This window comes from Nelusetta ayraudi, unplaced genomic scaffold (genome assembly GCF_046127955.1).
Source record: "Nelusetta ayraudi isolate G7.1 ecotype Tasmania unplaced genomic scaffold, CSIRO-AGI_Nayr_v1 ptg000093l, whole genome shotgun sequence".
Classification (NCBI taxonomy): domain Eukaryota; kingdom Metazoa; phylum Chordata; class Actinopteri; order Tetraodontiformes; family Monacanthidae; genus Nelusetta; species Nelusetta ayraudi.
The window spans coordinates 15,001-40,605 of NW_027466143.1; the positions used below are offsets into that span (position 1 = coordinate 15,001).

A 25,605-nucleotide genomic window follows, 5' to 3' on the forward strand; every position below is an offset into this window, starting at 1 on the left:
GGACAGACTGTCTGTTCCAGTGAGAGCCGCTCCACTGTGGTTCTCCTGGGCGGACGCTCTTCACTGTCCGGACCTTTGGCTGCTCTGATAAACACTTCATTATAGGACCTGAGGACACCGTCAATATTTGCCAGGGTTCTTATCAGCCCGGCTTATCTTGGCGTGAACTCCCAGAACCACATGACTCCCAGGACCGCCGCTTTCCTCTGCTGCCTTTTCCGACCCAGACCACTCATGGAATTGGCAACAACAACCTGACTTAACGTTAACAAATAGTAGACTAGCCGTTAGCGACTAGCTGTTAGCGACTAGCCGTTAGCTGTAAGTGTGCTGTTTGCTGCAGGTCTTGGGTGTCGGGTTGTTGGTTTCACTTCAGCCGGGCCAGTGGCGGGAACACGTTGACGGCAGCCAGGTTAATCAGTGATTGGCTAATGGCTGATGTTCAGTGTCCAGACTGATAGACCCCGCCCCCCAACACACACACACTGTCTGACCCCTGAGAATGGTGATGGGGGGGGGGTGTTTGCGTGAACAGCGGGCACCCTCTCCGTCCGGTGAGAAGCGAGCATTTCCGGGTGCGTTTGCATTTCCTCTGATAAACCACTGAGTGACTGCGTAAACATGTCTGCATCCAAACAACATAAGACCAAGTGATGGCTCCCGGCCTCAGAGTGGACTTTGTTCTGGACCTGGTGTGTCTGGGTTTCACTCAATGACCTCAATGCCCATTTTGTCAAGGCAGTCTCAGGACTCCCACTGCAGGTCTACCCTGATATAAACATCCTGTCAGAAGTAAAGGGTGCCACCGAGGACGCTCCTGTTGGAGAGCGGACTTCCCGACACAGCTTCCCGGGACAACTCCAGACCTCGTTCCACAGAGGCTCCCGCCATACAGAACCACGCTGTGGCTGTGACCCGGCGTCCTCTCAATCCTGTGATCGTCCTGCTGACACATTGAGAATGAGGTTTCCCCCTCCGAGTGTGGACCTCCTTCAGTACCGCAGGCGTGCCGGAGGTTTTGGTCCCACAAAGCCGTCGACTGGAACACCTTTGTTTTTCCAGGAGGCACCAAAGTCCACATTTTCAGAATGAACCACAGGCCGCAGCTTTTTTCTAAATGATTTTTATTGGGAGAACTACAAAAAAAAAATGTACAGTACAAAGTTAACAGTCTCACACTCAATGTGTAGTGAACTGACTCCCCTCCAAAATATTACAACTCTGTTGTCTTTTGTCCATTTTTTTCATTACATTCAAAAAGCTTTACTTCTGATAAAGTAGTCAAAAGTACATAGTGCGTATCCTCCTGTACCTACTATGTACAACAAAACACGTTTATCCACTTCCCTCTCCAGCAAACTCAAGACTAGATTTTAATATAACAAAAAAAAAAACAAAACCAAAAGGAAACGAGGAAATCAGAAGAGGAATGGGGATTTCCAAAGGCTTGGGGTTGTTTTCCCGTCTGAGTGGCAACAACCTCAAAATGATCAATCACAATCCAACACTACATTCAGTTCAAAGTGTGTATAAAAAGATGCCATGTATGAAAAATACTTTATTTGGTTAATTTTAAGGCATGTCAGGATGGCGACGCCCACAGGCACTACACATTAATACTGGGGCACCAGGGATTGCTACATTCGTGAGCACGTGGCTGGAATCACAGTGTGACCGCGTGCAAACAGAGAAACAAACAAAGAAGAAAAAAAAAAATACTTTTTGGTTAATTTATTGACTTGGGTTCTGAAGTCGGATGATCTGGGCCGACAGAGAGAGCACGGATTGGACGGTCTGCACTACCACTTTTGTATACATTCTACAGGTAGGTCTAAACAGGGATCCTAATAAAAAGGCCTTCTACAGCACTGACACACGGCCTCAAACGGCAATCACGCAAACTTTTCTTTTTTTTTTTTAATAAACGTAAACAAGGAAACAAAATTAATGAAATAAATATCACATACGGTCTCTTAAATTAAGATTTTTTTTTTTTTTTTTTTACTCATTTACAATAAAAATAACTAAGTGAAGTTACAAAAAGGAGAAAAAAAAACAACAACAAACAAAATATATATATTACTGTGAAAAGAACATACACTCCACTTTATGCAGATTAATAATGGCGATCATAATTTAAACATAAAAGAATATAGATCTATTGCTTCATCATACTTGATAAATACAGTATGGACACAATTTACCAATGTAGCCTATACTTTTTTCACAAGGTAATAAATAAGTTAAATAGTCCATAGCCAGTTATGCACAGCTATGTCAATCACTCAAAAACAGCTAAAAAAATAGATATTCAACCATCAGCAGTGATTTCCCCAAACAAACCCAACTCAAGAGTGCTTTTCAACCAAGCAACAAACTAGAAGTAGCCAAACTAACCACTGGGTGGCGCTCGGAGAAGACCAATCTGGAATGGCAGTAGAAGCATTGAGAGAGGGAAGAAGAAAAGAAAAATACAAATCACACGTTGATAAAGGGAAAGCGAGTTACTTTGAGTCAAGGCATATTCTTGGCAGGATGGGAGGAAACCTGGCAACCGCTCACAGTCTCTGCTTGTACGGCCCCAACACACACACACACACACGCACACGCACTCACTCACACACACACACACACTAATCCCAGGAAGGTGTGTGTCTTGCCTGAAGAGCGTAGAGAAGAGGGGCTGTCGCCAGCCCTTGGGCAAGGCACTGATGGAATGCCTTTTGTTTGCTATCTAGGTTTTAATACAGCTATATTACACGGGGGGTGGGGGGAGGAGAAGCTTAACTAATGCCGGGTCAAAGACACGAGAGTGATCCCTGCGGGTGCGGCCCAGCGACCCGTGGAGCTGCGTGGGATTCACCGTCTTGCTCAAAGGCACTTCAGCGGGGTGGCCGTGCTTTAACGGGGGGGGGGGGCGCCGGGGGGGTTAGAAGGCCAGGGGTGAGCGGATCTCAAGTCACTGATGCCCCTGCGGCTCCTCCTCGGCCACCTCGCCTGGCTCTTCCACTAATCCACTTGGGGTGAACAATCAAAAAAATGCACAAAAAAAAAACAATTTTTTGAAAAAAGAAAAAATAAAAAAAAAATTAAATGCAATTAGTCGTCTGAAATCGACAGCCTGCTGAAGATTGGCAACCGTCTCCCGGCGTCCAGACTGGGGGACTCGGAGCCGCTGAGGCTCCCGGAGGAGCTGAGGGAGCCGCTGGCGTAGCTCTCCCGGTCAGACAGCGAGTCGGGCGGGCTGGGGGGAGGCTCCAGCACCGGGGACTCGCTCAGCCCACGCAGCGCCTGCAGGTGGCTCATGTTGTAGGTGGGCGGCGAGGGCGGGCACACGCCGCCCTGGTGGACGTTCCCGTAGTAGGCAGCGGTGGTGGCGGAGGAGGAGTGGTTGTTGGCGTAGGAGGAGGAGCCGCCGCCGCCGCCGCCGGCAGCGTGCACGGCCAGCAGCGCTCGCAGGTCCTGGCCCGGGAAGGGGAAGAGCGTGCCGGGGGACGACAGCACCACGTCCTCGTAGAAGCTGCAGGAGGAGGCGGAGGTGCAGCAGGAGGAGGAGGAGGCGGAGGTGGGCGGCGGGGGGGTCAGGGAGGTGGGGCTGTGGAGGAGGGGGGGGGAGTCCAGGCCGTGGTGGCTGGAGAAGCCTGAGAAGCTGAGGCTGTGCTGGAGCCTGGGTCGCTCCCTGTAGCCCAGCGGCTGCTGCTGCTGCTGCTGCTGCTGCTGCTGCAGGACCAGCACCTCCCTGGCGCCGTAGCCACACAGCTCCCGGGCCGCCTTGGCGTCTCCCGCCGCCGGGCCGCTGTTGGCGTTGGCGGCCGGCGCCGGAGCGGGGCGGCGCTCCTCGGCGTTGTGGATGAAGTGGCAGCGGGGGCCGTAGGGGCAGAAGCCGATGGTGTGGAAGGTGCGGCACGGCTCCGTCTTGTACTTGGGGTGCCTGGAGAGGCTGCGCAGCTCGTGGTAGCCGTGGGCAAACTGGCACTTGTCGCCGTACTTGCAGGCGCCGCTCTCCTCGAAGGGCCGGCACAGCTCCGTCTTGTAGCGGGTGGAGTTGATCTGCGAGGCGGCGGCGGCGGCGGGCTTCTGCTGCGCCTGCAGCTGCGCGTGCCGCTCGGCCCCCTCGCCGAAGGTCACGCGGTCACGGAACCTGTTCTCCTTGTTCATGAGGGCCGTGGAGGAGCTGCAGCTGCTGCTGCCGCTGCCGCTGCTCTCCTTCAGGCTGCCGTAGGAGCCCATGGAGGAGAACTTGTTGCCGTTGCTGAGCGCCTCCATGTTGCTGCTGCTGCTGCTGCTGCTGCTGCTGCTGCTGGAGGAGGTGCTGCTGGTGTTGGAGGAGTTCCTGCGGAAGAATCCCGGCGTGAAGGAGCCGCCGGAGCCCGGGGAGGAGAGCGGCGCTCCCACCGCCTTCTGCTCCAGCAGGCTGCTGATGTGCAGGGCGTTCATGTTCATGTTGATGCTTTTATCCTGCTGCAGGGAGAGGAACAGCGGTCAGAGGAGAGCACACAACACTGCACAACACTGCACAACACTGCACAAGTCTGCGACATGCGGACGACTCTTTCGGTCTTTCTCGCGGCAACTTGTTGCAGAGCCGAACGCGCGCCGAGTCCGCACGAAGCAGCAGAGAGAGTCGCGGCGAGGCGAGGCTGCTTCTCCTTTACCTTGTAAAGCAAGTCCATGTCGTAGAAAGCGGACAAGACGGTCGCAGACATCTCGCTTCCCCAAGTTTGCTGCTGCTGCTGCTGCTGCTGCTGCTGCTGCTGCTGCGTTGCCTCTTTCATGGAGGACCGAGTTCCAGGATCCCGGACTGCGATGGGCGCGTTCCTGTGCCACGACTGGTTGTGGTTGTAGGGAAATCTCTGCGACTGTGGAAGAAGCGACCCGCGGCAGACTGGAGGTGGAGGAGGTGGAGGAGGAGGAGGAGGAGGTGTCGGGGGGAGCTGAGCGTGTTACTGTCGCTGGGTGTCCTCCCCTCGGACTGCTTCACTGTGTGTGTGCGCTCCGCTGCTGTGTCCAGCGGGCTATAAATGCCTGTGGCTGCCGGGGAGGGGCGAACACAAGTCGGCGCAAAGTTTGGCAGCGGTGCCGCCCCTCCCCCTGCCCCCCCCCCCCCCCCCCTCTCCCGCCACTCCTCCTTCATTCACTGCCGTCCGTTCTTGCGTCGCCACGCCTTGAAATCCAACTCCCGACCCTCGCTCCACCTCCTCGCGCCCTCCGCACTTTGTTTTCTGCTTTTCTTCTTCTTCTTCTTCTTTTTTTTTTTTATAAATCATACAACCCATACCGTGTGGGAGTCGAGGGTTTTTCTTCACTCTTGTGGGGCTCTGATAGTCTTGGGCGGGAAGGCGCCAGAAGTGCCAGTGCGCATGCGCGCGGGGTGGAAATCAAGAAACTTGTTCGTGACGTCTCGTGTCGCGAATGTATTTCTTCAAAGTTCATCCGCCAACTTCCCGCCATGCTTCGCTTGGTCCGCACCAACCACACCCGGACGTGTCCGAAAGCTTTTGGTCGGCCAGGCTGAGGGGCCGCGGACCCTAGCTTGCCCTCCCCCCCCCCACAGCGAGAAGCGCGGCCAGGTCTCTGTAATGGAAGGAAGCGGCCTCTCCCTCCCTCTGCGGACGGACTCACACCACGAGCCAGAGCCGAGGAGTGACGGCAGAGTGCAGCAGCACTGTAGAACCTCCAGCACCAGTTGCATAATCAACCTCCACAGCCCGCGTGCTGCTGCTGCTGCTGCTGCTCAGCAGCGGACGTGACCCACTTCTTATATGGACTGTCCAGGCGTACATTCACCACAGGTTGTTGTCACAACACATTCTGCGAGGTCACATTCAGTCTTTACACTTCATTCCTCCTCATTTGATTCGCCTTTAATTCCCCGGCCAGAGCCTGGAGTGCAGGAATGCAGCCTTCCTGGGGCGGAGCGGAGCTGCACTGCCCCCTTCAGGCCACGTGCTGGAGTTCAGCGGGGAAACGGGCGAGGGCGACGCCTGCTGGCCAGATCCGGAACAAGTCTTCTCGAACCAACGACTAGAAGGTCTCTTTTAGGTGAAATGGAGCCGTTCTTTTTCTCTTTCTTTTCTTTTCTTTTTTACACCAGGCGGTTAAAACAAAGGCCGCGGGTGCGCGTCCACGGTCAGAACGCAGCAGAATCCCCTCGCCATGACGTCCAGCCGCCACAAGCCCGTCTTTGTGCTCGACTGAGTGCAATGTGGTTGCAATAAGCCGACCGTCTCGGCGTGACGTAACCGGCCCAGGATGGCAGAGCTCTCGCACCAAAATGTCAAACTGCTCAACTCCAACTACTGCAGCTAATTCAGGTTATTTTCTGCAGAGCCGCTGTGGAAAAGAGAGCGGCGCTTGGCCCAGCGGAGCACCAGGTTCCATATCACATCCTGGCAGGACACCCTGCTGCTGGAGGAGGAGGAGGAGGAGGAGGAGGAGGAGGCAGTGTGAAGACCTGGACCCTGTCACCAGAAACTGCTGCTTTCCTCAACACTGCTCAGTATTTTCCATGCACCGTTAGAACTACGAGCTGGTGATGTGAGACGCATCTTTTACGTTTTTTTTCTCTCTCTCTTAATAACTGTGGAATGGTTTGGTGGGAGAAGCAAGGGATGGGGGGGGGGGTGGCAACGGGGGAAAAACAAGTGACATAAGAGTTTGGAATCTGTTTCTACAAACCCTAAAATTAGGCTGAGGAGGGCAGCACATGGGATTATTGTGTACCTCGCAAGTGGTGATAATCTGATGCGAAGGACAGAGGCCCCCCCCCGCACCCCACCCCCCCTCCTCATCCACAGAAACCACTCTTCCCAGCACGCAGCTCTTGTTTTCACTGGGCGATGCCAAGCTGTTCCAAAACACCACGTCACTCTTACTGTAGGAGCAAACATGGCTACCAGGGAGGCACCAGGGTCCAGCTGCATGAGAGAGTGAGTGCAGCACACACACACACACACACACACACACACACACACACACACACACACAGGGAAGACAGTGGTCCATTGTGCCGTCCTAATTACATAACCGGGGAAAGCAGAGAGAAACGCAGTCCAATGGGAGGAATCCTGCTGTAATTCAACGGCACCTCATAAACATACAGTAGGAGTCACAGCATCCACTGAAATACTACTTTGGTAACTTGTCAGAGAAAACACTTCCCGTGACTCGGTCATAAAGCGCTTCCCGCCAACATACAATGAGCCATTGAAGTCGACACGGCCAAGCTGAGGGCGCAGGGTTGTTTGGTTTCAACCTTCAATCCCTGGGAGACACAGGGAGCCGAGAGGAAGCAGAGAGGAAGTAGAGAGGAAGCAGAGAGGAAGCAGAGGGGAAGCCGAGAGGAAGCAGAGAGGAAGCAGAGGGGGAGCCGAGAGGAAGCAGAGAGGAAGCTGAGAGGAAGCAGAGAGGAAGCTGAGAGGAAGCAGAGGGGAAGCCGAGAGGAAGTAGAGGGGAAGCCGAGAGGAAGCAGAGGGGAAGCCGAGAGGAAGCAGAGGGGAAGCCGAGGGGAAGCAGAGAGAGGAAGCAGAGAGGAAGCAGAGAGAGGAAGCAGAGAGAGGAAGCAGAGAGGAAGTAGAGAGGAAGCAGAGGGGAAGCCGAGAGGAAGCAGAGAGGAAGCAGAGGGGAAGCCGAGGGGAAGCCGAGAGGAAGCAGAGGGGAAGCAGAGGGGAAGCCGAGAGGAAGCAGAGGGGAAGCCGAGGGGAAGCAGAGAGAGGAAGCAGAGAGAGGAAGCAGAGAGAGGAAGCAGAGAGGAAGTAGAGGGGAAGCTGAGGGGAAGCCGAGAGGAAGTAGAGAGAGGAAGCAGAGAGGAAGCAGAGGGGAAGCCGAGGGGAAGCAGAGAGAGGAAGCAGAGAGGAAGCAGAGGGGAAGCAGAGGGGAAGCAGAGAGAGGAAGCAGAGAGGAAGCAGAGGGGAAGCAGAGGGGAAGCAGAGAGGAAGCAGAGAGGAAGCAGAGGGTATTAATACTACCAGTGATTTATTTCATCAGTTCTTTTATTTTTATGATGGACACATTTCACAGTCATCAGCCTGGGCTGGAAAGGCTCGATTGAAGTGATCACATGAAACGACAAACAAACAATATTCAATTTAAAAGACTGTTGAACATAATAATATAAAAACCGCCTAGATGAGAGGTTTGATGACAGTGCAGTCTGCCTGTGAGCAGGTGTGTCTCCTCCCGAATGGAACCGAGTCCAACTCTCCTCTAGCTGAGCCTCTGCAGCACATCCAGAGCCAGCGAGGCCCGGTGCTGCTGCAGGGTCAGCCGGGCGTGCTCCGTGGTGCAGGAGAACTCAGGCAGGGCGGGCAGGTGGTCCAGGGCCTGCTGGGAGCTCAGCTCCTGGGCTCGGGCCCTCCGGGTCAGAGCCCGGACCGGGTCGGCCTCACAGCTTCCCGAGGCCAGGCCGGATCCCCCGATGAGGTCACGCAGGTGTCCGTGAAGCGTCTTCACCCACTGCAGAGGCTCGGCCCAGAGGTTCAGGTTGCCCTTCTCAAACAGGAAGTCCTCCTCAGCCTGGTTGGTTTTACACACAGATGAAAGTTTACAAGGACACCTGGTGACTTTTCTCACTCCGCTGATTGACTCGATGTGCTGGTCAACACACGGCTGATCCGTCAACATCCATCCACATAAAACTGCAATCATTCTTCAAATAACCGTCAATCAGTGTGTATGTAGGGGGGGGTGGGGGTGGGGGGGCGGGGGGGATCTCTACAGTCAGTCGACGGGGGGGTCAAAACCAGTCAATACTACGGCTCTGTACACGCCAGGACCAGGACTCACCAGACTGGAGAAGTCCTCTGAAGACGCCCGGTCAGCAGACTCCTCCTCTCCCAGCAGCCACGCAGTGAGCACGAGGACCCCTGCTGGTACCTGTCGCCACTGCTTCAACAGGCCACACAGGAGCGCCAGGCCGGAGTGCAGGGCCACTGGGGGACACACGGAGACACGGGCCGCCTCTGTGGACCACAGGAGAGCACTGGTAGGAACACAGCTGGCAGACCGAGAGAGCAGCAGGGACCTTTACACGCATGTAGCGTGTTTGTGATTTGTTGGCGAAAGCGTGTTAGTCTGCAAAGTGTACACAACTTCTTATGGTGCTGGAAACACAGCCAGAGCACAACAAGTGCAAGAATTTACTTTTCACATTTGGTCTCATTATCAATAAACAACAACATCATTTCAGGCATGCGCATGAAAAAAAAATAAAAAATGTAATTTCTTCATCAAAACGATGGTTGTCCTTCGCTGCTGAGGTCCCTGGACAGCAGGAGAACATCACACAACTACCTGGCAGTGTGTGTGTGTGTGTGTGTGAGTGCTCCTGCTACCACAGCAGCTGACACTCTGATCACAGCACACACACTTCAAAAGGCTTTAGTGACACTCGCCAAAACAGCATGGGAGGAAGGGGGCGGGGCCACGCTATAGGGACCCCTGTGAGTGCACTGCACACTGGAAATCTCTCTCACACACACACACAGGGTCAGGGACCCAGGAGCCGAGGCTACAGTGAACGGAGCTGGGAGGAGGAGGAGTCTCTCTCTCTCTCTCTCTCTCTCTCTCTCTCTCTCTCTCTCTCTCTCTCTCTCTCTCTCTCTCTCTCTCTCTCTCTCTCTCTCTCTCTCTCTCTCTCTCTCTCTGTGAACATTAGAGACTGCTGATTGTGGCGCATTAAGGCAGATTTAGCAGCTGAGGAGCTTGAGTGACAAATTCCTTTCTTGAGCAGGAGGTCTCCTGGCTGTGGCACAGCGCCGCCTCTGATGTCAAGCTGTTCCCGCCACACAATGACAGCATAATAGGAAATCTTAGCCGCATTCAATTGATCTGCTTCCCTCAAACAGAGGTTTCACACGCACGGCGCTCGACGCCATTGGCCTTGCCCGGGCGTTTGCTGTTGTTTTCTCAAGGGGATAATCTTTCACCCTGGTCCCCACCAGAGAGCTTCTCTGGAGAACCACTGCTTCAAGCTCCTGGGCTGAGGCTCCCAGTGTGTGTGTGTGTGTGTGTGTGTGTGTTGTGTTGTGCAGTTGGCAGGCACTGGCACACACTGGCACTGTCAGAGTGTATTTAAAGCTGTGCAGGGCAGCAGCGCCAGGAGAAATCTGACCTTTGGGCCCGAGGACTGTGGTTCCAAGCTAATAGCAAGACTTCTGCTGGGCTTTTGGCTAAACGATATTAGCAAGGCTTTATAAAAATGTCCTTCGGAATGGGTGAGAGAGCTCGGTAAATGGCACTTTGTCACTGATGATTGGGCTGAAATGCAGAGCGCTTCTCTTGCCAGGGTGGTGCAGTGACTCAGGGCTCTCGGTGGTGGACTCGCTCTCTACTCAACATAGTTCTAGCCAGGACCACCTCCACCCAACGGCCAGACTTTGAGGAATGGAGACTCCGGTCGAGGCCCAGACCAAAGCAGCAGCGGAGCCCCAGACCAGATCAAAAGCAGAGCAGTCATGGTCCTGAGCTGCTGCTTTACACACCGGCTCTCACTGTGGGCCTGCAAACCAACATCACCCGACCGAGGGATTCAAACATGGAAACAAAGAAACAAAGAACGTGAGTCCTCACAGTCCAAACGTTTATGCTTTGTGTTTTATATGTTTTCCAGCAAGGGTGAAGATTGAAGAGGTTAATAAAGAACCTTCAGTGGTGGCAGTGAGAAACTTTATGGGATGGATGCGTTGGACGTTCTCTCCAAACCACAGAAGCAGGGAGGAGAAACAACAGCAGGGCTCCAAACTGACTGAGTGCCAGTCCAACCATACAACACAACAACACCGCTTCACCATTGCACTAATTCAGCCGGGCTTTCTGCTCCCTCTGAAGGTTTGTTCCCTCTGAGGGTTTCTCTTTTGGTCGGGATCTTAGAAACCAGCGCCCAGCTCAGAACCTTCCAACAACTTCAGCTCCGTATCTTTGCAATTATGGTCAGAATAAAATAGAGAGTTTTCTTTGAAATGAATACGAGGCTAGAACACAGTGACGAGTGAGGGGCCGAGACCTCCGAGGAGAAGCCTCCACGCTGCTCAACCTGGAGGCCTCCAGAAGAACAGCAGAGACTCCGAGGCCAGCAGGAGGGCAGAGACTGAGAACTGTCCACACGGTCCCGCCCACACTCTCTTCCTTCCCGCCACTTCTGTCTTATGCATATTTAATAGTGAGGGACAATGACCAATGAGAAAGTGGGAGCAATAAAGCAATAGGACAACAATAGCGCCCCCATCTGTCCACTGCCGCCGGCCCTTTGTAGCATCGCGGTTCCCGCCTGCAGGGCTCATTGTGCCTTTCGTCGTGGTCACCGAGATAAATGGAGAGAGAGGGAGAGAGAGAAAGGGAGAGGGAGAGAGCGACAGAGAGAGAGGGAGAGGGAGAGAGAGAGACCGTTGCTGTCCAGTAAAGCCTCTGCAGCTGGGTGTGTGTGTGTGTGTGTGTGTGTGTGTGTGTGTGTGTGTGTGTGTCATTTTGGCGGGCTGTCAGATGAGTCAACCTGATGCTTCTACTATGTAGGAAGTGGTAAAGATGAAGCCAACACATTGCATGAGAAGGTTTGTATAACTTGATGAGTATCGAGTAGTGTGAGGAAAATCCACCGGCTGGCAGAGCCGAGGAGCGAGGAGTGAGGAGCGAGGAGCTGAGAGGCCGAGGGGCCGAGGAGCGAGGAGCCGAGGAGCCGAGGAGCGAGAGGCCGAGGAGCGAGGAGTGAGGAGCGAGGAGCCGAGGAGCCAGGAAACACGGGTGTGAACCAGAGAGAGGCGTGAAATCAAAACAACCAGTTTACAAGGCCGACTTCCTCTGGACGGCCGGGACAAACAGGAAGACAAACGACAGGAAACAGGACGTCGACGATGAGAATAATACCGATGACAATAAAAGTCTCCATCAGTCTTCCAACAGCCAATCACCAGCGGCCATTCTGCGTCCGGAGGTTTAAAGAACAAAACTGAACTACGTCACGAAAAACTCCAGCTTCACCTTCAAGCTGAGCTCCACGCTGAGCCGCCAGCGCCGACACCGCCTGCAGACAGACCATGTGACCACACTGCACGCCAGCCAGCCAACCAGCAACCAGCAGCTCAACGCCGCTGCTGGTTGGGTGACTGGTGACTCCACCAGTACACACTGGGGAGTGCACCAGACACTTTGATGGCCGGCAGCAGCAGGAACTGTTTTGGTGAAACAATAGAAACTTTATTGAAAAGTCCTGACCGACTTTCAAAGCAAATTATGAAATGGACATTGGGAATGTACAAGAAATATGAGCTTTTTTCCCATCAGTAACATTATCTTCAGAATTATTATTCGATTTGATTTGATTTTAGTATTCCCACTGTTGAAGCTCCAAGTCTCTCTGTTGAGATGAAGAACTGTCACTCATCACTCATTCATTGGAATTCAAGCTCATATTGTAACATTTGGACTATTTCACTGTTGCTTGACAGATTACAGACATGGAGCAGCTGTTCTAACCCTGTGTGTGTGTGTGTGTGTGTGTGTGTGTGTGTGTGTGTGTGAGTGTGTTCCCACACCTCTGTGCTCCAGATCAAAGGGCCACCAGGCGTGACTTTCACCTGAAGCTGTGAACGCCTCACACACACGGACTGTGCGACAGCAACAGCTCATATATAGCTCATCACACACACACACACACACACACACACACACACACACACACACACACACACACACACACACACACACACACACACACACACACACACACACACACACACAGGATTGTCCATAGAGATTTGCTGGTGCAAGATGGCAGCTGACTGGGAGCACTGGGAGCCTGATTGGTGGATGGAGATTCTCATATAGATATCAGAAGCTTTCTATGAGTTATGAACATATTAACGGGCAGTATGTTAAGCTTTCAGCAATATAAAACTCATAAATCAGGCCAAACTTCACACACTGGACCTTTCGCTTAGCGCAGTGAGCGGACGGTGACATTTCAGGAGCATTCCATTCAGCTTCAACTGGTTATTAACTGGTTATTAACTGGTTATTGACTGGTTATTGACCCTGATGACTGAACGCTGACTCCTGGTGGAGGATGCAGTGGAAGAGCTCCTCAGCGCCAGTGGACCAGGCTGACGCTCCCTCTAGCTGGCTGTTGTGGCTCAGTCTTTATGTTTTGCTGCTGCCGCCGTCAGACAGACCTTGCTGCTGCTGCTGCTGCTGCTGCTGCTGCTGACGACAGCGTGGTATTATGGGCTGTGAGCCTGCAAATAGTTCACGGCGCTCTTTGTTCCATTCCTCCACCTGGAGCCGGCTGCTGGGCCGAAAGACTCGCACAACTGGGAGACAGAACTGGGCTCAACCACTCTCACATCAATCACAGCATCAACTCTGAGGGCAGCGGCGCCGACGGCACTTTGAATGAACTTTATTAGCATAAAGCCCGGCAGTCGACAGAACCGTGACCCGATATTCCCAAGTGTTAGATCGCGGAGGAAAAGCCTCTCAGCTTCTGGATGTTGCTGATTGTAATTCACAAATGAAAAAAAAAAAAAAAGAAAAGAGGGAGAATTGTAAGGCACTGAATCACATCCTGTCAGACATTCCCCAAAGTACTGGCCTGCTTCTGTCCATGAGTCCCAAATAAGCAGTTTGCTTAGAAGGCAACACGACATTTACACAGTGGCACATAAAGAACTATATTCTGAGAAGTGAGGTTCCGGCCTCGCACAGGAGGCCGTCGCTACCAAGCGGCCTCATCCTGTTTAATTGGACGTTGAGGCCTCAGAGCAGTGAAAATGACATTTTTCAAACAAACTTTTGTTTCCCTTCAAGTCCCTGGAATTTCTGTGGGGTTTTTCTGTCGTTTTTCATTTCCACAAGGAATGCGAGTCTGCCGGCCAAGTGAGTCGGTGATTTCATACGAGGCTCACCAAAGTTATCGTCTCACTCCTCCTTCTGTCATCGTGTGCTGCGCCGCCGTGACACAAATATAGCAGGAATCCAGCCGCTGTCCCCTGAGGTCTGGAGAGCCACGGTGAGGAGAGAGTGAAGTCACCCAGTGTCACACACTCTACCTCACACACACACACACACACACACACACACACACACACACACACACACACACACACACACACACACACACACACACACACACACACAGCGCCAAGTTCTTGGCCTGAGTGAAAATCACTTCCTCCTCTTCCAGCTGTGCAGACTTGAGCCTCGCAGCTGGAAGTCCGGTCAGGTCTTTAAAGGTCAAGTGTGGAAAAGTTTGGCTGGGTCGACAGGATTTTTCTATTAAGCTCAACATAGTGCCCATAAATACATTACATACAAAAGTATACACTGGCGGTGCAGTAAAAGCCATGTGGTTTTCCTGCCCATAGAACGGCTGTCGTGTATGTATGAGAAGCTCCATAGATCAGTCAGGCTCCCAGTGCTCCCAGTGCTCCCAGTTAGCTGCCATCTGTACCAGCAGTTCCTCAGGGAGCCACCAAAGGTTCTGTCTGTTTTACACACTGGACCCTGAACCAAGTGCACGGTTAAAATACCAAGAATTCCCAACGGCCATATACCAGGAAGTGGAAGGATTCCCACCTCCTGTCCCTTTCACCGAGGACTCGGTGTTTTCCCGGCCCGCTTGTTGTGCGGCGATAAGCCAAAGTCAAATCAAACGGCCCTCACGGCTCCTCGTTGCTGCGCGGCCACGGCCCGCAGGCTCGGACTCGCGCACACATTGGAGGACGTGTTTTGCTGCGGCGCCGTGTTTGGCCCGAGATAGCGTCTGCAGCCGTAGACACAACAAGGGAGGCACCCTGAAGGATCCTGGGAAAATACAGGAAGTCCATATTGTGAGGACAGGAAGTGGCAGCGTGTTATGTGACGGGCGCTCGGGAAGCTGGCGCGCTGCCAGGCCCCCTGGAGAGGTGGGCTGTGTGTGTGTGTGTGTGTGTGTGTGTGTGTGTGTGTGTGTGTGTGACAGAGAGAGATAGAGGAGGAAGAGAGGAACAGAGGAGACTGAAAGAAGAGAAGAGCAGAGAGCTGCAATCAAATCATCTTTCAAAAATTCATGCAAACATTTCAGAATGAACACACACACACACACACACACACACACACACACACACACACACACACACACACACACACACACACACACACACACACACACACACACACAGGGTTGATCTATCAGCGAGATAGCTTCCCAATGTCATTCAAGGTGTGGGTCAGTGTGTGTGTGTGTGTGTGTGTGTGTTCATTACGAAATGTTTACATGAAGAGCGAACACATTTTCAATGGCTGGGAAAACTACAACTACTGATTCATTTCCACCATGATGCATCATAGTAACTGAATACTGGACCGACAACACGGTGTTTTTTTCCCAGTGGCCACTTGAGGTACTGCAGCCAAACTGCAGCCAAGAGACAAAGGCCTGTAAAAGAGCTGAGAGGAAGCCTGGCAGCCACATCACACAGCAGAACACAGCTTCCTGTCGACCGTTTCAAAATCCCCAGAAAAAACCTCAGCAGCACCACAGGACTGTGTCTCGGCTTGAACTCACCAGGGGGGCGCTCTGCTCCGGCACCAGCAGGAGGCGTCGGCACAGACAGGAAGTCAGCGGCTGCAGCTCGGACGTCCGGGTCTTCATCCTGCAGCAGCGTGAACAGACTCCTCCACAGGGAGGCCGTGCTGGACAGACCTGCCCGACACAAACACACCAGCGTGAGCGCTGAGCGGCTCGTCTGTTCGCGGTGGCGGAGCAGCGGCACGCACCCAGGGGAAGCCGAGGGTTCGTGAGGACGCCGTCCGCACAGCTGACCAACGCCGTCGCCGCCGTCACCTTCACCTCCAGCGGCTGGTCGTCGCCGCAGCACCGACACACCAGCGCCGCCCACTGGGCCAAAGCAGCCGTTGCAAGCGAGCCCTGAGTGAAATTGGTTGGAAACGACAGAAGTCTGTGACGTGCGTTGACATTTGTCCCATGATGCCGTGGGGCAGCGACGAGCAGCAGCAGCGGCAACGGCGGCGGTGGTGACACGCTGGGAGCTGATCCAAACCACCCGGTCCAAGCCTTGATGATGCAGAGTCCTGCAGCCACCGAGGTCTCACTTCTCCTTCTGGGTCGCCACCTCTCAGTGCCAGGGAGGAGACTCTGCTACCAGACTGCTGCCGACTAGCTTCAAACTATTACCGCCATTTCCGGGTTCATCGAGTTCTGTTCTTCTACCGGACAATGAACACCCAGAGCTCCTCTCACTCGGCCTGCAGCCTGTCCAGCTCAACGTGCCGCCAGCAGCACGACAGTCGGGTTAAAGAGCTGAAAACATCACTGTAGTCTGTAGTGCACTTCTGCAGGTAGATGTTGTAGCAGCACTCCTTACCTCAGGGTGACAGCTGACCAAGTCAACCACCAGCTGGGAGACCAGGGTCAGGGCAGCGCAGGAGATCTCCACACTGAAAGCAACAACATCACACCTCATGTCAACTGCTGGCCTGCGACCTTCAAAGCTCTGGACAAGACAAGTTCAAGTTCACAGTTAACAATGACATTTGCATCAGCAATCCTAAATAGAAACAAGACGGCCTTCTTCACTGCTCTCCTGGAAGACATTGATGGTAGGAGGTCCTGTGCTGGAGTGGAATGCACCATGTGAGCTCATTGGGACAGAACTGATGAAGTGCTTTTCAGAATGGAGTCACATCTGGAGACTGCAAGAGGAAACATTCTAGATTGCAGTGTTCACCCACTCACCCTCCCTCTCCTGAGTTTGCCAGTGAACTACAGTGGCTTTTGCACACCAACCCATGATACCTCCTCCACTTTCTTCTTCTTCTTCTTCTTCTTCTTCTTGGTTGGTTTATTTGAGGACGCCCCCTAGCGTTCAGCCTAAATACCAAACGCTATGCTTGACATGACTTTTCCTTTTTACTGTGATTGTCCACACCAGGCTTCCTTAGAAATGTGCTGGTGCAAGATGGCAACTAACTGGGAGCACTGGGACCCTGACGGTGAATCAGACCAAATTCTACACTCTGGACCTCTAGCGGAGGTGAGCAGAACTCCAGGACGGAGCAACGCTTTGAGCGGATCAGTGCAGTGACCCGGTCTGAACGCGACACTGCACAAGCCTCTGCCCCGTCCAACAATGTCAATTGTGTGCACGTCACTCAAGCGCGCTGACTTCAGAGCCACAAAAGAAGTGTGCTGGTACTCAACACCACTGTCAGCATCACAATGGCCCTGGTACCATTCAATCAGACAAGGGCAGCGGGGCAATCCAACCCCGGCCCCGCCGGCTCTAATCACAACCCTGGAGGCGGCTCGGCCTGAAAGTGGATCTGCGGCTTGGAGGATCGGGGCCAGGGAAAGACTTTGCAGGGCTGCGAGTCTTTGTAATAGGACTCTCATTCAAAGCGGTGCTCCACCTTGTCGGGGTGAGAAAAGTACAGTGGTGGCTTATCACAGAAGGTGTGCCTTTCTGTCAGCGCTTGTCAAGGGATTACAGTGGAAGTGCACACACAGTGCGGGAACAGGGCCAAAGTGGCAAAACATGGAGTGACTCAGAGGCGGAAGGAGGCCAAAAAGCCCCCAATAGAGCCTGAGAGGTGCGGAGAACGATGACCTGATGCTTCACCAGCGGACCTTCTGAAGAGGACCAACGTCACTTTGCACCTGTTTGCATTTCTTTAAAGGTCGCTGCAGGTTTTGTGTACTTTAAGCTACTATACAAAGACACAGACGGGCAGGAACGAGGTCAGCCGGGGTCAGCCAGGGTCAGCCGGGGTCAGCCGGGGTCAGCCGGGGTCAGGTGTTCAGTCGCAGGTGTGGTTTCTGCCTCGTGTCTGAGCCAAGAACTTTGGTGCACTGGAGGTGGACTGAAGTTGGGATGGGGTCACCTCGCAAGGCCACGCCCAACGTGAGAAGCAAATGGAATGTCGCAGACCACGATAATATGAAGAGCAACAGCTGGTGCTGGCGTGTCTCAAGGGTTGACTGACCTGTGAGCAGCTCTCTCAGCCAGAGCCAGAAGGTGCAGCAGGACCTCCTCCTGGGACAGGACCTCCTCCTGGGACAGGCTCTCACTGCCGTCCTTCCACTGGAGCTCCGTGACGGAGTTGAACGTGGACAACACAGTGAGGACCTGGGTCGCACAGAGAACATCATGAAGAGATGAGCTGCGGAGCTCTCCTGCGCCTCCATGTGGCTCAACGTGACGTCTTCGGTGCTTCTCTTCGCGCTGGCTCTCCTCCAGCGTGGGAGGCAGCCGACCCAGCCCAGTCAGAGGAGGGGAAGAGCGCTCTTCCACCGTGTGAGACCCCCATTAAAACACACAAACACACACCTAGCGGGGAGCACATGTTGACATTCCTGCTGCATATCTCTATGATTATTATTTCTGGCTGGCTCTCAACCTGTTATTACAACTTTGAAATAAAGGCTGGCTTCATAGGAGCTGCGTGGGCGGGAGGAGAGAGACGAGTGGCAGCACGCAGCGTTTGGAGCGAGGAGCATCGGCAACGTAAAGAGACGGCAGACTGACAGACCGCAGAGTGTTTGGTGCGGCGAAGCTCACTGGCCAATCACTGAAGGGGAGGTCTGAGAATGCTGGACATAGGAGCTCATTGCCAAGTCAGCCAGAGTGCCGTTTATCAGTGGGGAGTTGGCTGGTGCTAGGCTAGTGCAAGTCAATGCTTTCTGCTAGCCCGCCACGCACAGCCCACCCCTGGCCAATTAACCACACTGCCTGGAGTCCATGTCTGTGCTGATCCTCCAGCAGGACTGCATGGACCCTGCAGTCTGCACTCACTGGCAGCACACTGGCAGCACACTGGCTAACTGAGGAATGAGCTCAACCACCCCTTTAGAAATCAACTCAAATCACATCCAGAGCACTTTGCACGATCACAGCGTCCAATGAAGGCCGCAGCACTGAGAGGAACACTGTGTTTGGTCCACTGGTACCAACACCAGCTTCACCCTTGGCGGGTGAATTGCTCAGGAAACCACCACCACCGCCTCTCTGATGATGGTTCCACAGCCCACTGTCAATGGAAGGCTCAGCATCCACTCAGGGGCTGCGCGTTGATTGATTGATTGATTGATTGATTGATTGATTGATTGATGAAAAGATGCTGTTTTTGTGAAATTGCCACATTAGAATTCTCAGGCGAATGCTCAGAGGAAGCCAACTGCGTACATGTCATTGATGTGTGAGGACACGTGGAGCTTTCCAATATGGTTGTATTCATAAAGGACCTTCTGAAGCAGAGAAGCTGCAGCCGAGTGCAGAGCACTGACATCACCTCAAGTTACAGTGAAAGAAAAACACAGCGCGGTCAGTCTAGTTTCATAGCAGCAGAGGAAGACAGAGGTCCAATAGGAACCATGTCTCATGGTGTGCGCACACACACACACACACACACACACACACACACACACACACACACACACACACACACACACACACACACACACACACACACACACACACACACAGTGCAGCCTCCTCTAGATGAAACAGCAGAGAGCCAGTGGAGTGTCAGTCAGTCACTGCACTCTTCACTCCTCTGCCTCTTGCAGCCAGAACCAATCAGAACTCTGGGTCTGTCTTGGAACACACTCGGCTGCACTCGCACAAAAATACACACAGTCACTTGCAAACACGCCAATTCAGCCGCGCACACTCGCACGGCTGGCGAGTCTGAGTTTGTGAGTTTGGAAGCTTGCTTGGACTCTGGGTGCAACAGTGTTGCAGTGTTGGACAGGTGTGAAGCTTGCTCCGGTGCATTCCCACTGCTGAAGGAAAAGTGCAGACTCATGGCCCTGTGCTGATTATCATGGAAACTCGAGGAAAAGAATGCAGATATTTTCACTGAAAACCAAATCACTGCCCTTGTTTAACTGTATGTTACTGCCGGGACCTTTCTTTGGACTGGGCTGGTGGGATTGATGATTGAAAGTGACTGGGCTACAGGCTAGGGGCGGGGCCAATACATCATCTACTGATTTTCTGTTCACTGGAGGGAATGGAAAGGAATTTTCTGACCCCGGAGCTTAATCACAGATTTATCTATTTTTTTATTATTTTTTTTACCATAACTTCTTGGAACCAAATTGAACGCTGATGTTCTTTGGTTGACTCCCATCCGTGTCCTTTGCTTTGCAGCATATGTGAGGCATTAAGGGGGAGGATGGCACGCTAGTGTTCTTTAGACTGGAGGCAGCAGCGGCGTCGCTGGCCGGAGCAGCGGTCTGCTCTTCAGCCACATCCAGCACCGGCTGTGGCACCGGGCCCACTGGGTCGCCCTGGCCCACTGGGTGCAGGCAGGCCTCCGCTACACTAACACCACTCCTACATTCTACAGAGCTGATCAGAGCCTCGGCCCGGCCGGACCCGTTCCTGCTCTTGTGTTGTTGTGTGTGAAGCTGAACAGCGAAGTAGATTTTTAGCACAGAATGAAATGAAAAGCCACAAAGAGAGAATTTATTTTTTGAGTTTCCATTTAAAAAATAAATAAATAAATAAAAAATAAGTTTGAAAGTTTCCATTTCAAGATTAAAGTTGAATTTGGAATTTTGGAGATTGGAGCTCCGAGGCTCGCACCAAATTCCGACTTCCTTCTCAACATTTGGACTTTGATCTCGAAAGGGAAACTTACGGAATCCTTTCTTTTCTCTCTTTGTGGCCCCAATCCTCTCTCATAGTCTGCGCCTCAGTCACTCTTTGAACAAATCCAAATAAAAGTGGTGCAGCGACTGAGGTGATGGTCTCCTCTATCGCAGCACGCACCTCTTTAATGCTTAGCATGTGTGCTCTCACCTTGGCCAGACATTGGGGGTGTGTCTCCTGAAGAGCCGCGCGGGTCAGGTGGGACAGGGTGGTCCCATCCAACCAATCAGGTCTCCTGGGCCCCCTGTCCTGCTGGAGACCCTGATGCTGGAGGTCCTGCTGCTGGAGGTCCTGCTGGAGACCCTGATGCTGGAGGTCCTGCTGGAGGTCCTGCTGGAGACCCTGATGCTGGAGGTCCTGCTGGAGACCCTGATGCTGGAGGTCCTGCTGGAGGTCCTGCTGGAGACCCTGATGCTGGAGGTCCTGCTGGAGGCTCCTCAGCATGCCGTCCAGTGCCAGCTCCCTCACCTCGTACTGGCAGCTGAGCAGCAGGCGCCGCAGAAGGTCGGCCGCCAGCGGGGCTCCGCGTCCCCGCCACAGTTCAGGGATCTCCACGCTGGCGCTGAGGGCCAGCCGGGCCAGGCTGAGCAGGTACTGGCTGCTGCCCGGCAGCTGCTGCTGGGCCCAGGACGCGTCAGAGTCGGAGAGGAGCTCTGAGGTCATCAGGGTGGACAGGGCTTCCTCGCGGAGGACCGCCACTTCGGAACCTATCAAAACACATCATCGTCTTCCAGTTAGTGGACCACTAGGAACCACGGTGCTCCCGAGGTGTCGGTCTAGCAACATGTGCAGAGCTGAACAGCAGCATCTATGGGAATCCATGAATTCTGAACTGTTAGGAATGGGGAGCCTGCTGGTTTGGACATGTTGACCAACTGGTCCCAGGTCTCTCAGGCCAGTTGCAGTGCTTCAAAAGCATGTTGTGTGTTTGGAAGTGGCCAGTAGATTTACTGCAGCAGAAGATCAGAGAGAGACGTCCGTCTGGGGAGGTTCTCACTCGTCCAAGTCATCTGGTCTTTGACAGTGGAGATTCAGGCAAGCAGGCCAGCACGGTTGCCCACGAGTCAACTCCTAAAGATTCAAAGATGCACCTTGAAGTTCACCTGCTCACTGATTTATGCTCGGCTCTTTTTTGAAGTGAATTCTGAGAAAATCAAACTCTGTGAATTGATCGGCTTTCTTCTTTGGCTCTTTGCGGTTGCATTCCTCGTGGGGCCGGAGCCGTCCGTTTGCAGCGGCTGCTAAATATATGGACGGCGGTCCTCTGGAGCGACAACCACAAGCTCTCCAAGACACGCCTCCACAGTCAAAGGTCTGTGTCACTGGGACAGTTTGACGACGGTGAAAACGTTGCAACAGTTTGCTTCCTTTGACAGAAACAGCAGCGTTTTCTCTTTGCAAGTGAGCGCGGCAGACATTTGCCTTGACTTGAGAACCAAATTAGAAAAATAAAGCAGCACTCGACTACAAGTGATTTCATTTGGTTACAAATCCCACCTGATGGAACACCTTTAGTGGGCTTAGTTTAGCGTGTACAGGGTGAAATCTACTGGACACCCAGCTTTGTCCCGTCGCTGCAGAACAGTACGAGTGAAACCTCCTGGCGTGCGTCCACTCCAGCCCGCTAAACAAACACACAACAGTCTTCTCAAGAAGACGACAGGCGGCTGTCCTGCCTTGCCGACTATTTTCACTCTTTATAGGAAAGGCTGCGTCCACGTCTGCTTGGGAAATGCCCGAGGCGGTGCCAACCGAGCCACCTGTGGACTTAGACCCACGGGGAGACACGCACGCACACGCACACGCACGCACACGCACACACAAACACACACGCTTGCTCTGAAATACGAGAATAATCCAAAGACAGGGCAGCGATGGAGAAACCCAATGCCGTTCTAAAGCAGCGCTCCTCCCTACAGTACGACTGGGAGACTCCACACAGACCGCGCTTTGACAGCCAAGTCAATTAGATTCACGACGCGCGCACACACACACACACACACACACAGACACAGACACACACACAGACACACAGACACACAGACACACACACACACACACACACACACACACAGACACACACACACACACACACACACACGGCTCGGGAGGCCGGCTGCAACTAAATCTGCTTCTGCTCGGCCTCTCCAAACGTGGCCTGACAAAAGAGCGGGAAACGTGGCATTCCTGGGCGAGATGGTCTAAGTTACCGGGCAACCCGATCCTCAAAGGGGCTTCGCAGGCATAATAAGCGCAATCTAATGGTTATAATAGGGGCGGATGGGTGGGGGGGAAGATTAATGGCGCAGATGATGAAGGGAGGAGAGAGGAAAAGATGAGCGAAGCATCTCAGAACTGGGGGTAAAATAACAAGAGGGAGCAGGAGAGCATCTGACCGGACTTCCCCCCCCCCTGAAGACGGAAACGCAGACCGACAACACGTCTCCATATGTCACAATAGAACACAATGCTCACCCTGACACGAGGCCGGACCAGGACTGTGGAACCACGTCCAGGGAGCTCCCACCATCCTGACCACATACCTGAGACATCAGACGTCCATCAGACTGACGAGCTCTTGTCAATGCTTCCGTGTGGTTGTTCACTTGAAGGACATTTTCTCTAGAGGTCCTACAGAAGTCCATGAAGTTCAACCATCCTTAGAACTTCACCATGCTGACAGTTAACGACACTTCTCAGTCACGATAGCGGTGCTCTGAGTTCCTGGGCATAGGACACACGCATAGGACACAGTCACAATCAGCTGCCCTCCTCTTCCTCAGTCTGGAGTTTAATACAGACTGTCAGAAAAACACCACCGGCCCTGATCCGTCCACTTCCTGTTTGACTCTTTCTCTTGTTTAATTGGAGACCATTGAAGGAGGCAGCCTCTGAATTACAGCTGAACTAGTGTCCTTCACCATGTCTGTCCTTCAGCTCACCCTTAACCTACCTCTTCAAACAGTCACAATTGCTGTGGTTGAGGACAACCCCTTTAACCTCTTCAATAACTTTAATGGAAACAGAAAGCAGAAAAATAGATCCAGGTTGAAAAGTGGATGATGCTCCAGACCAGAGTCCTGTGTGTGTTGTGTGTGTGTGTGTGGGTGGGGAGGAGGGGGGGGGGGGGCTAACATAGGGCTACACAGCTGTAAGCTACTGCAACTTTACAAACAACTAGAAACTATAGTGGCTGCCTCAGAATGGGAAAATTCCTCATTACAACAACTCTCATGAAACATCTCAGACATTCTGTCCAACAGCAGGTATTCACCAGATGGTTTGGTCGCTGTCCATGTATGTTCTAAGAGGCCTTTTCATTCCAAACTGCTTCCAAGTGAAAAGAATCCAGCCAATCTGGAAAAGATTGCAGCTGGCGGGTCGAGTTACCTGGACCTAAATGTGAGAGGGAAGGTTCACGTACGGTTAGCAGCTTCCCTAATATGCACCCGCAGGGAGTTCTGGTCGGGTTCTCATCAGGAAACATTGAAGACAACGAGCCTGGAACTACTTCTCATTGGAGATGCACTGTTTGAAAATAGTGCAGTAGAGCTGCAGAACCTTGGAAGACAATGAAAGCGACCAAAACGTGCAAGAACCACGTAGCAAGGAGAGCCTTTGACATGTCCATCCTGCTGTCACACGTTTACATTGGGACATCTGAGCTCACCTGTGTAAAATATTTATGTGAGCAGAGGAGGAGAGCACGCTATGGCCTGTTTTACAGCACAGGTCAAATATTTAAAGTACACAAAGCCACAGCATCTGGCCCAAATAAACCTGCTCTAACCTTACAGTTTGTGGTGAAGGTACTGGACAAGGTACGGATGAAAGGCTGAGGGCGGCAGAGGAGGTCTAGAGGGGTTCTGACGGACCACTGCCAGGCCACCGTCTCACAAGAACCGAAGCAAAGCAGCGACACCAGCCATCAAGAAGAAGCAGGAGAGAAGTCCGACTGCCAGTGAGCTCCAACGCTGCACGGACTCAGTGTAGAAGGAAAACACTAGGTGTGTGTGTGTGTGTGTGTGTGTGTGTGTGTGTGTGTGTGTGTGTGTGTGTGTGTGTGTGTGTGCGTGCAGCACTGTGCCAGTAAGCTCACTGGTTCCCCATTCGGACGACCCACAGGCCGCTCGCAGCTGGCAGTAAAAGTGCTCTGCAGTGTCAGGCGAGACCTTGGGACAGACGCCTCACGTGCAGCAGCACAGCTGGAGTTCACATCTGCTTCCACCGTCATTACAGCAACTGTGAAAAACAAACCCCAGACAGCCGGCCAATCCACTGTGTTGTGCGAGTATTTGTCAGATTCATTGTCGGAGAACAATTTTAGCAACGTGACCGTTTAGAGCAGCGACTTATTACAAGCCATAATCACAGGTTGCTCCTGTGAGTTAGTTGGAGGAGTTTCATCAGTTTGATGTTCTTAAATGAACCATCAGTGGTCAGTTGGCTTCGTCTCCGAGCTGAAAGTCAAGCCTTAGCTTGCCGGGCTAAGCTAATATAAGAAGAGCCACACAATGAGAGGTCTTGTTCACATGCTGGACAGGTGCACGTGCACAACACGAGCATCAATCCATGGCCACACCGGATGGTGTGCAACCACCCTCTTGAGGCCAGTATTTGGACCACGTGCTGCTCACATATTTAACTTGGGTTGCTGAATGGCATTGACAGTGGGTGTGAGTGCGTTATGAACCTGGCTGTGGTGATGCTCAGTAACCATGAAGTATAACTGCAATCACACAGGAGGGCAAAGCTCAGAGTAAACACATAAAGAAATGAAAGGTGGAGAGACAGAAGCCCTGGAGAGAGGGCGAGAAGTGACAGCAGAGACAAACTGCTGATAATAATAGAGTGGCATTAGAGGAGTGGGGGGTGGGGTCGGGGGGTGGGGGGGTGTTTAGTTATGTAAGGAGTGGAGGGGCTCCGGCCCCGCCACTCAATCCAGCCGCTTGTTTAGAGA

General features: G+C 52.9%; 2 protein-coding genes across 5 annotated transcripts in view; both read right to left on the bottom strand.

The window, feature by feature from the left end:
• Positions 1 to 3,072: 3,072 nt before the first annotated feature.
• LOC142902332 (mRNA decay activator protein ZFP36L2-A-like) lies at positions 3,073 to 4,996 on the bottom strand. Of its 2 annotated transcripts, none has more exons than XM_076047294.1 (2): positions 4,656 to 4,996; positions 3,073 to 4,458 (listed from the first exon to the last, which is right to left on the bottom strand). In XM_076047294.1, exons 1-2 carry the CDS (start codon positions 4,773 to 4,775, stop codon positions 3,100 to 3,102), a joined length of 1,479 nt encoding a protein of 492 aa, XP_075903409.1. In that variant the 5' UTR covers positions 4,776 to 4,996; the 3' UTR covers positions 3,073 to 3,099. The 2 variants fall into 2 exon arrangements, with proteins under 2 accessions (XP_075903409.1, XP_075903408.1); XM_076047293.1 differs by having other exon boundaries at positions 3,073 to 4,461.
• Positions 4,997 to 7,977: 2,981 nt separating this feature from the next.
• Positions 7,978 to 25,605, bottom strand: part of thada (THADA armadillo repeat containing) — a 65,503-nt gene continuing 47,875 nt past the window's right edge. For 2 of the 3 annotated variants that reach the window (XM_076047291.1, XM_076047290.1), the window contains exons 31-37: positions 20,796 to 21,352; positions 17,974 to 18,116; positions 16,356 to 16,428; positions 15,748 to 15,898; positions 15,536 to 15,673; positions 8,785 to 8,960; positions 7,978 to 8,514 (exon numbers count right to left, since the gene is read on the bottom strand). In XM_076047291.1, coding sequence (XP_075903406.1) covers positions 8,206 to 8,514; positions 8,785 to 8,960; positions 15,536 to 15,673; positions 15,748 to 15,898; positions 16,356 to 16,428; positions 17,974 to 18,116; positions 20,796 to 21,352 — 1,547 coding nt within the window. In that variant the 3' untranslated portion in view covers positions 7,978 to 8,205. Of the gene's footprint in view, positions 8,515 to 8,784; positions 8,961 to 13,119; positions 13,171 to 15,535; positions 15,674 to 15,747; positions 15,899 to 16,355; positions 16,429 to 17,973; positions 18,117 to 20,795; positions 21,353 to 25,605 lie in introns of those variants that run through there. The other variant, XM_076047292.1, reaches the window with a different exon arrangement.

Bases quoted from the DNA above. Each gene is read 5' to 3' on its own strand.
- LOC142902332 (XM_076047293.1), bottom strand. From the start codon at position 4,775: ATGAAAGAGGCAACGCAGCAGCAGCAGCAGCAGCAGCAGCAGCAGCAG. The intron at 4,462-4,655 runs GTAAAGGAGAAG...CTCTCCCTGCAG, and splicing joins ACATGGACTTGCTTTACAAG to CAGGATAAAAGCATCAACAT.